The sequence below is a fragment of the Monopterus albus genome, unplaced genomic scaffold, assembly GCF_001952655.1.
Source record: "Monopterus albus unplaced genomic scaffold, M_albus_1.0 scaffold163.1, whole genome shotgun sequence".
NCBI classification, from domain to species: Eukaryota; Metazoa; Chordata; class Actinopteri; order Synbranchiformes; family Synbranchidae; genus Monopterus; species Monopterus albus.
In genome coordinates this window covers 276,280-286,703 of record NW_018128043.1, presented here as the reverse complement: position 1 = coordinate 286,703, position 10,424 = coordinate 276,280, and the positions used below count along the sequence as shown (strand labels likewise).

The window sequence follows — 10,424 nt, the reverse complement described above, 5'->3', positions numbered from 1 at the left end:
TGTATAGTCAACAACCTTTCCAATGCTCACAATGCTGAATAATATTTTAAAATTTCTTGTATTTATATTATGATATGGATCAGCACCAAAGTCTAATCAATTTTTCCATGAATAATACCCTACTACCCCCCAAAATGTTATCTCAATCTGTTCATTACTTTTTAACTTATGGTGTAAACAAACAAGTCAAGTCAAAGTGTTTGTCAAATGCACAGTATGGAAACGCATTTCCCTGTACAATGAAATTCTTACTTTGCCGTGGAGTCCTGGTCATTTTCTTTGCAGTCTTTACCACTCTCTGCAGGCACTTGCGGTCCATAGCAGTAGTGCTGCCATACCAGACAGTGATGCAGCTGGTCAAGATGCTCTCGATGATGCAGCTGTAGAAGTTGCAAAAGATCCTAGGCGACATGCCAAACCTTCTCAGCCTCCTCAAGAAGTACAGCTGCCATTGGGCCTTCTTGACCAGCTGTGTGGTGTTAAGTGTCCAGGTGAGGTCCTCACTGATATGGATGCCCAGGTATTTGAAGCTTCTCACCCTCTCTAATTTGAGGCCCTGGATAAACAGTGGCTGATGAGTTCTCCTCTCCTTCCTCATGTCTAATATCATCTCCTTCATCTTGTCCATGTTGAGGCTGAGATTATTGTCCTTGCACCATGACACCAGACTGGCCACCTCCCTCCTGTAGGCTGCTTCGTCCCCACCAGTGATGTGTCCTATCACTGCGGTGTCATCTGTGAACAGTCATAGGTGAACAGAGTGTAGAGGATGGGACTGAGGACACATCCCTGTGGGGTGCCAATGTTTGTAATAATGCTGGCTGAAGTCCTATTGCCAATCCTGACAGTTTGGGGGTTGCCAGTCAGAAAGTCCAGGATTCAGTCACAGAGTGTGGGGTGCAGACCCAGTGTGGACAGTTTGTGGGTGAGCTTGTGGGGGATAACTGTATTGAAGGTGGAGCTGTAGTCAATGAAGAGTATCCTGATGTAGGAGTCTATTTTCCAGGTGAGAAAGGGAATAATGAATTGTGTGGAGTGAGTGCCACCAGCCTGTAGTCGTTCAGACAGGTGACCGGGCTCTTCTTGGGAAGGGGGACGATGGTTGTGGTCTTAAAGCAGGAGGGAATGATGCTCTGGCTGAGGGAAAGGTTGAAAATGGAGGTGAGAACATCAGCCATCTCATTGGCACATGCTCTCAGAGCCCTCCCAGGGATATTGTCTGGTCCTGCTGCCTTGCAGAGCTCGATCTTCCTCAGGGCTTTGCATACCTGGCCTGATGAGACAGTTAATGGAGGGGAGGGGGGTTGGGTGTTCTCAGTGTGTGTGCCTCGTCTCTGTGCTGTGGCTGGAGTTCTCAAAGCGGGTATAGAAGGTGTTGAGGTCATCCAGGAGGCTGTCTGTGGAACTGATGATGCTGGTGGTGGTCCTGTAGTCTGTGATGTGCTGCAGGCCTTGCCACATCCGCCCAGAGTCAGCAGTAGCATAGAAACCCCTCGGTTTCTCTGTCTACTGCTGCTTGGCCGCTGTGATGGCTTTCCTCAGTCTGTACTTCGCAGCTTTGTACTCAGTCTCATTGCCTGAACTGAATGCAAGAGAATGAGCATGTGGCGTACCTGACTCTTTATCCAGTGCTTCTGGTTTGGAAACCTCCTGACTTGTATGGTGGACACAATGTTGTCAGTACAAGTGCTGATGTACCCAGTCACATACTCAGCATAATCCTGTACGCTGACAGAAAAGTCCTCCAAGGTGGCTGCAGCTTTAAACACATCCCAGTCTGTCTGAGCAAAACAGTCCTGCAGGGTGCTCTCAGTCTCTGTGTTCCAAAGTTTCACTTGTTTAGTGACAGGGTTTGTTTGTTTCAGTCTTTGTCTGTAAGCTGGATAGAGGAACAAAGAAATGTGGTCAGAGCATACGAAGTGGGGGTGGGGTGCATCCCTGTGTGCACCACATATGTATGTTACTGTAAACATGATCCAGTGTGTTCTTGTCCCAGGTGGGAATGTCCACATGGTAATATTTGGGGAATATGGGGAATTGCATAATGACAATAAATATTCTTGACTTGATACAGTCCGTAGATTGCACTGATTAAAGTCACCTGCGGCGATAAATACAGCATCGGGGTGAGCAGTCTAATAACGTGCTGATGACATCGTGGAGCTTGCCAAGAGCCGCCGTGGAATTAGCTCTTGGAGCTATGTATATTCCAGCCACAAAACACACAGCTAAATTCGCTTGGTAGATAATAGGAATGGCAATTCAGCAATAAAAACTGCACAGCAGTACATCTCCACACCACGAGTTGTTGATAAACACGCGCCTCTCCCCCTTTGGCCTTACCGGCGGCTGCAGTCCAGTCTCCTCGGTGTACAGAGTGAGTCTGTAGCTGAACGGTGGATTCTGGGGCACTGTCTGACAGCTAGGTCTTGGTGAATACGAGAGTGCAGCATTCTCTTATTTCCTGCTGTGTTGTAATCCTGGCTCTTAGCTCATCCAGTTTGTTTTCCAAAGACCGTACATTAGCTAGCAAGAGGCTCTGTAGCAGTGGTTGGCTGGCACGAGATTTAGTGTAGCATGAAGTCCCCCTCTTGCCGTCTTTGCGTCTCCATCTCTGGATCGCTGTCCTGGGGTCAGCCTGCTGACTCAAGGGCAGTGCTTCCGGGCCTTCCTGGGGCCGATGGTGGTTGTCGTGGGAGTGGACAATTAGTCGTAGCTCCGGTGGAATAAAACTGGTGAATTCCAGAGGGCTGTGATTAGCGATGTCCAGCAATGCCTGTCTGTTGTATGTTAGTAGTGCATGAAAATTGTGCACTGCACAAGAAGGGAAAAACACACAAAAAAGAAAAAAAAAGCCAGCATTCAACAGCGGAATGAGCAAACACGTTGGCTTCAACGGGCGCCATGTTTGATCACCTTCAACAACAACAACAACAACAACAGCAACAACAACAACAAAACAACAAATGCTGGCAAAAACATAACACCCACCCTTGGCAGAGGTTATAATGCTCCACCATTTGCTGGTGTGTTTAAGGGCTCCATATAAAATATGGTTTGCAAGAGATAAAATTGGACTTGAACTGCAACACAGCAGCTGGATGTCAGCTTTCATTCCAGGCTAAACATGTGAACAAAGGCTCAAGAGCACAGAAAAGCAAAGCATAGAAGAAAGGAGCAAAAAATATAATTATAGAAAAACTGACAAAGACTGGAAAACAATGGGAATACAGAAAAAAAAGAGAAAGTGAGTACAAATGAAATGACAGTAATGATTATTTAAAATAAAACTTCAAATTAAATCAAATAAGATGCATGGCCTACAAGTTTCCCCCACAGTCTGAGGTCAGTTCTGTATCATCTGCACACCATGCAGAGATCTTTAATTCACAAGGTGTGATGCATGTTAGATAAACACGTCTGGAAGGATGTTCTATTTAATATGCTGTAGGATATTTGAGTGTAGATTGATGGGGAAAATGGTAGTTTTATCTGTTTAAATGTAGTCTACACAATAAAGAGTGCACAAAAACATACCCATGCTTGCAAAAACACTGCCACCATTTATCACAGAGAGCTGCACTAGAAAGACAGTGCTGCAGTCAGCTTTGATCCAGGGCAGGTTTACTCACTTTATCTTTGCCTGACAGTTTTGATTAAGAGTCTATAAAGGGATCAAATATCAACAAATTTAGAAATTTGCCAAACCAGTTTGTGCCTCACTGCTCAAGTCTTTCCACCAATATGACCACAGCTATCATTGTGGCAACACTCAAAGCATGACGCATCATGTTCACTGGGGCCCATTAAAGGTGCATAATTGGAAGGTGTGAAATATGATGGGAGCTACAACTCACCTCTGATACTCTTCTCTCACATTACAAGTGTGTGTGCACAGCTGTGTGTGTGTGTTAGTTACCCTCAGGGTCCAGCAATCTCTCTATCCCCAGGTGTTGTTCTGCCTTATTAAAGGCATGTTCCAGTCTGTCGATCGCCGACGTCTTCTTCTCCACTGAGCTCCAATCAAAAAGCTCAGGTCTGCAGAGATAAAAGAAAAATCAACAGGGATCATGTATTTATTGTGTCTATATTTTAATTCATCCAAATATAGAGAAATAAGTCAAGTACTTCCTAGATCATGTCCCTGGTTGATCATTTTCTCTGGTGCGCTATTGAAACTCTTAATCATATGTTGAGTAAATGAAGACAAGAGAACTCTCTGAAGTAAAAAGGCTGACATTGTAGTAATCAAGTTTTTTTTATTATATCGACGACAAATTAATTTCCTTAAATATGAAATACAATGTAATTAATTCACTTCAGCTGATTCAGTCAAGTTTGTGTTTGGAATTACAGTAAGTCACCATCTGCTGTGCAGTGACATTTAGATTTAGATACTTTCCTGTCATCAACGACCTTCATTTCCTCAGCAAAGCACTGAAATTAGATCCTTATAATGCAAATACTGCAGCATGCCAATGTTGTATGTTAGTGGTTTCAAATTTGCTCTGTGAAATCCACTGCTCTTCCACGATCAGTACACATATTGTTGTTGGCATGGAGCAATTGATCTCTTAACAGGAAACTCAGTTTGACTGAAACTCATTCAGGACCAGATCCAACTTTTTCACTGCATGGGATTGCATAATTTTGCTGGAGTCCCCTGTGGTGCTGGTGCCAGCTGGGGTGAATGCAATCCCCCATAGAAAAGAATGGAGAGGGTGGTGTCCTCTCACACCTTTGAAACGTAGTCTGAATGTGGCCTTAGTGTTACCTAGATTATCCCAGTTATTTATTAATCATAATGGTGTCCTGACCATGTTTTATCATACAGTACATTTATTTGAATTTATTCCCCCTCTTTAACAGTAGTCCTGTATTAAAATAAATAAAGATAAGAGCATGGTATTTTTTTATATCTATCAAGACGCAATGTCAGTATAGATCTGGTGTGGCAGGAAGGTTTGGATGAGATGTAGACAGACCCTCTTTGACCTTCATAACAATCGTAACTCAAAGCAAGTGCTGTCACAACTGAAATTTCAATTTGCTGTTTCAGTTTTGTGGCAAAGCAGGTTACTTGCTCACAGTGCTGTCTGTACTAGAGCTGTAAACTAAGAGGTGCATGGGATATTTTAATCAAAGTAAAAATATCAACAAAACAGGAATTGGATTTTTTGTTTTTCACACATTAACAACACTTGCACCCCAACACAGTCACTAGCCTATGCATCCAGTCATCAGCTGGTTAGATTTAAATGAAGACTGTGTCATTGTGTTAGTTGGCTTCCTGTAGCAGTACAGTACATCACAGTAGTTAGCAGGCTCATAGCACAGACATCCCTTTCTCTCTCTCTCTTTTTTTTTTAGCAAACATTGTAATAATAAGCTCATTATCACCTTCAAGTATATCTATTTATTAAAATGTGTGAATAAGAGCAAAATGTAGGCAGCCAAATGCTCTCCCCTTTGACATTCCTGTCTATCCACACCTTCTCTGTGTTTGTTGCTTTATTTTCTTTCTATTTCTCTCTCTGATAACACACAGACACGAACACACATCATTCTGCTGTACCTGTGGCTGTGGATGAGGGCATTGAAGGCCAATCCATCATTCCAGCTACTGGAGAAGTTAACCACATTGACCTGAGGACAGAGATAATGCATATTAAAGCACCAACCTGCGACTGCTGCACAACACCCACTATTGAAATGCTGTCGCCCCAATACTGGGTACCACTTTTATAGAAACTCGGTGGATTGAAGAAATATTTTCTCTCGCAAATTGCTAGTGTGGGCTTTTAATTCATGGAGTGACATAATGAATGCTGTGGCTCAAAATGGGTTTCAAATGTAATACAAATCTGCATGGAGCTCAAACCTCAACAGCCCTCAGGCCAGTTAGAGTGAGGGTTAAAATTCAGTGAATAAAACGTTACTATTGGTGACAAAACCATGCTTGAATGCTTACAGGAAAAAATATACTTGAAGCAGAAATGACATTTAGGTTGAGGTGCATCAGTGCATTAGGATACACTATTGTCCTATTTGCCTGGCACCCACACACATCAAAAGCATAAAATACTGAAGTACTCCCCCATTTTGGAAGTTCTGTATGGAATTTGTGCCTCTCCCAGTGTGTGTTATGGGTATCATGTGCCGCATTGTGCTGCCCCTATTGTGTGTTGCCCTTTACATATCCCCCCAATTAGCCAGATTCCATCTATTTATTTACTTAATTGATTTTATTATTTAATAATAGGCCTTTATTTCTGATGGATCCTGCTGGACATGGATAACACCAGTCTACAAATCTGTGGCAAGATGTTCTGCCATTCTCCACATGATTCTTTCCACCTGCTCTTTGCTGCAGGGTTTTTGTTGCTCTGCCTTCTTTAAAGCATACTAAAGGTATTATATTAAATTCAAGTCAGCTCATAGTTGGTTAGGTCATAGTTTTCACTTAGTCACACACCCACACAGTAAAGCACCATTGCTCCAGTGATTTGGGTTTTAGAAAGGCGATAAATTAGACACCACCCTCTGATTATTTTAGGTACAAAATACCACTCTTAATCTGCCATCTTATTCATAATCTCATGCCTATCCACACATAATGAAAGCAATTCAAGAGCACTTCCTGATCAGAAAATAAAGAACCCCCAGGTGTGGACCTGGAAATAGAAGACCTGGAATATTACAAGTTATCCAAAAATTGCATATGCTGTGTTGTGACAGTTCTTAGACAGTGGGCTAAAAGGCTTCAATGCACTAGAGACCAAGTAAAAAAAAACAGAAAATTAAATGAAGAAAAACTATGACTGCACAAACCTCAGACTTCACACACACACACACAAAACATATTATGACTTGAATCTCTTTGTCTTTTAGTTCTTTACTTAAGCTATGAAATGATAATCATCTGATGGCAATAATCCCTGATTTGGATCACCACCAAAAATCAATCCATTATTCCTTGGCCCACAGCCAGGCCTGTCCACCAAATTTCATGAAAACCTGTTCATGAGTGGTTTGAGATATCCAGTCAGACAGATGGACAGACTGTCATGATTCGGTTCCGCTGCTTCCTGTCGTGCTTTTATTTTCACGTTACTTCCTGTTTTGCTTCACCACAGTTTTGGTCTTTTTACTTTCATCATCACTCACATTAGTTTCACCTGCTCCTTATTGTTTGCACCTGTTTTCACCTCTATTTAGGCAGCATCCTCCCACCAGGACATTGCCAGATTGTTCTAGACTCCAGCTCTGACTCTCCAGCCCTTTTTTTTTTTTTTTTTCCTGTTCTGTTCTGCCTTACCCTCTAACTTTGGACTGCCTACTGTGTATGATTTATCAGACTTCCCTTTGGACAACACATTTTGGATTCCTTTGCTGTATGTGTTTGCTGGCTCTGACCTTGGACTGTTATACCAACCCATAAGTGCGTTTTGTGTTACACCGTGTCTTGTCTTGTTTTTCTGTTCAGCAATAGTACTCTTATTAAAGAGACGGTTTTGTTTTATGTATCCTCGTCTGGCCTTTTAATTGAGTTCACCACAACATTATCAGCAGCTTCACGCGCTGATCCTGACACAGACAAGTAGAAAAAGCACAAGGTCTTTGGCAGAGGTAAGAACACTTCATCCAACTATAGTAAAGAGTTACACAGATAATCCTCGTGTCAAAGACAATTAGACTTAGTTTATTTACTCTACATTTACATGGTTAGTTAATAAGACAACCCTTTTTGCAAATTCGCAGGACTACAGTTTCCTGCTGTAGAGAAGAACTACTGTTAACAGTGGTTCCAATGTGCCAGCCTGTGGACTGAGGAATAGGTCTGAGTGAGAAATAAGGGAAAATACCTGAGGATACGGGCGCGTGTTCTGACGAACCCAACTCAGCAGAATCTTCTCACTATTGGTCTGCTGTAGGTCTGCCATCACATCCTTCATCACATCCTTTACCTGCGCACACACACAAAAACAAAATATAGCTGGTGTAAACTTCATACAGTATATGGTTTCTGGTTTCCAGTTGCACTTCTCAGCTGTGAACTACATTCTGAGCTAGCGCCATGCCAGTTCATCTTAGTGTTATTGTTTGCTAATTTGTGGTTGCTGCTTGTATTTGCATTGGAGCTGCCATATATTTGAAGCAAATGGAATGTGTGTGTGTCATTCAGCACTTGGTAATCATAGAGCACACAAGCAATGAATTTTCTTCACTTGAAATGGGAATGCTAGGCAGCAAAAGGCACAGTTAGCTACTGTTAAGAATTACCATTAAAAAAAAAACCCACAGGCACTTTTTTCCACAAACAACTTCGCTGATAGAACAATGGTATTAAAATCCATGCTAATATGATGCCTGGCTATGTGATTATACCATTACCATAAAGAAACATTTTTTTTTTAAATCTTCTGCTTTCTAGCAAAGTTTTTAAGTGGCCTGTCAGTGGATGCTTTGCATATTCCACCAAATAGTAGCACACACTCAGTAAAAGTGCATAGAACACAGTCAAAGGACACTTGTGTACATGCACATCCACGCATAGGGTGGTGCTTGGATATGGCTGCATCGTTTTGGCAGTTGTGAGTGACAGTTTTGGAGCACTTGTTCAGGCCTCAGGAGGAGAGAGAGAGAGACCATATTTTTATATTTTTCACTGCCCAGTTCTGCATTGCTTATGCATACAGTATGTTACCCTCAACTTTCTATCACATATGCACGCACACACCCACAAAAAAGCTGCTTCCCCCCACTCTGTGTAACACCACCCAACTCTCCTCCACTGCCTTGCTCTCTCCACTCTGACATAAGCACACAAGCACCCACACACACTTGTGCAGTGAGGCAGTGTGACGAGTGTTAGGCTACAAGCCAGACAGATGAGTTGAGGGCAGAAAGCCAAAGAAAATCTAGTCCTGAGCCTTAAATCTGTCCAAGAAAAAACTAACACACACACAGACACATAAGCAGAGCAAGGCAGGGAAGGAAAACAACATGTTATTACACACTCATAGACCCAATGTGCACACAATGTACAACTAATCCTATTAATAGAGTTCTGTGTAATTTGGTGTTGAGGTGAATTGCCAGCAAGGGTACTCATGAAAATCTCTGTGTCTCACAGACTAACAGGTTTGTTAGCGATTCCTCATAGAATGTGGCCTGTTAGGCAAAATAAGGGACTCATTTGGGAGTAGGTCACTGCATGCGTTTCCACTTTAATTGGAGGGGCGCTTAGACAAAGACTGCCACACTCACACACAACAGCACACATGCCTACACACTGAGCAAGATATGCACATACACACACAGAAATACTCACAGACTGGTATATGTGCCCACAAATGATAACCTCCAGGGCATAGCAGCCTCTGACAGGTATGCTGACAGAACACAGACACACACACATGCTACCCACAACCATGCACACCTAGCCAACACACACACCTCCTTAAAGAATTGTTTTGCTATTAATCATGTCATTAATTCTATGCCAAAATGTCTATTCAACTTAATGAGGAATGAAATATAATTTAAAAAGTATTGTAATTTCAGCAATTAAAACTACTGACTTTACATGAAGCTGGTTTTAAACACTGAGCCCCTCATAAAATAGATTTTGAACTTTACAGCTTTAGGGGAGAGGTAGCCAACACTAATGGCATAATGTTGCTCTATGAATTGGCCAGAAGATGAAAGGAAGCCAAAAAGAAAGAAAAGGCCATGAGGGAATGAGACAAAAAGCACATTAAAGGAAACTTAAAGCACAGTGTGCTGCTTGTGCACTTCATAATGGATGGTGGATATAGTATTCTCCAAAGTTATGCTGCTGGATATCTGACCTATGATTGCTCATGATTTCCACTCAGAATTCAAAACAAACATGATGGTGCCAAAAAAATGTTAAGTATTCAAGATTTAAGCATGACTACAGTCTAAATCTATAATATCAGTTCAACCAGACTTTTGGAGAAAAGGTATTGAAAGCAAGCAAGCTTCCTTTCTCTTCTTTATATCTTCTTTTTCCAGCCAATTGAAAAATATTCTGGTATTTAATTATAATTTCTGTTAATGAAAAAGTCTTAAATTAAACAGATATTTGAACCAAATGATATTATTTTTGGTTTATCACCCAATGAATTTAATCTAAACAGTATACTGGATGTAATGATACCAGTATGACATTGCCATTATAAACAGTCAATGATACCATTTTGTCACATTAATAAAAAGATGAAAAAAAAAGAATTTTACTAAATAATAAATCATAGTTTTTTGTATGATTTTCCATCCATCCATCCATCCCTTTTCTTCCGCTTATCCGGGACCGGGTCGCGGGGGCAGCAGTCTAAGCAAAGATGCCCAGACCTCCCTCTCTCCAGACACTTCCTCCAGCTCCTCCGGGGGAATGC

The 10,424-nt window shown here is 41.8% G+C and overlaps 1 protein-coding gene across 1 annotated transcript in view; it reads right to left on the bottom strand.

Moving 5' to 3' along the window:
- Nucleotides 1-10,424, bottom strand: part of LOC109968814 (dystrophin-like) — a 345,011-nt gene that overhangs the window by 300,670 nt on the left and 33,917 nt on the right. Inside the window, 3 exon segments of the mRNA XM_020615347.1 lie at nucleotides 3,920-4,038; nucleotides 5,576-5,646; nucleotides 7,866-7,967. Of these exon segments, the coding sequence (XP_020471003.1) occupies nucleotides 3,920-4,038; nucleotides 5,576-5,646; nucleotides 7,866-7,955 (280 nt within the window). The 5' untranslated portion in view covers nucleotides 7,956-7,967.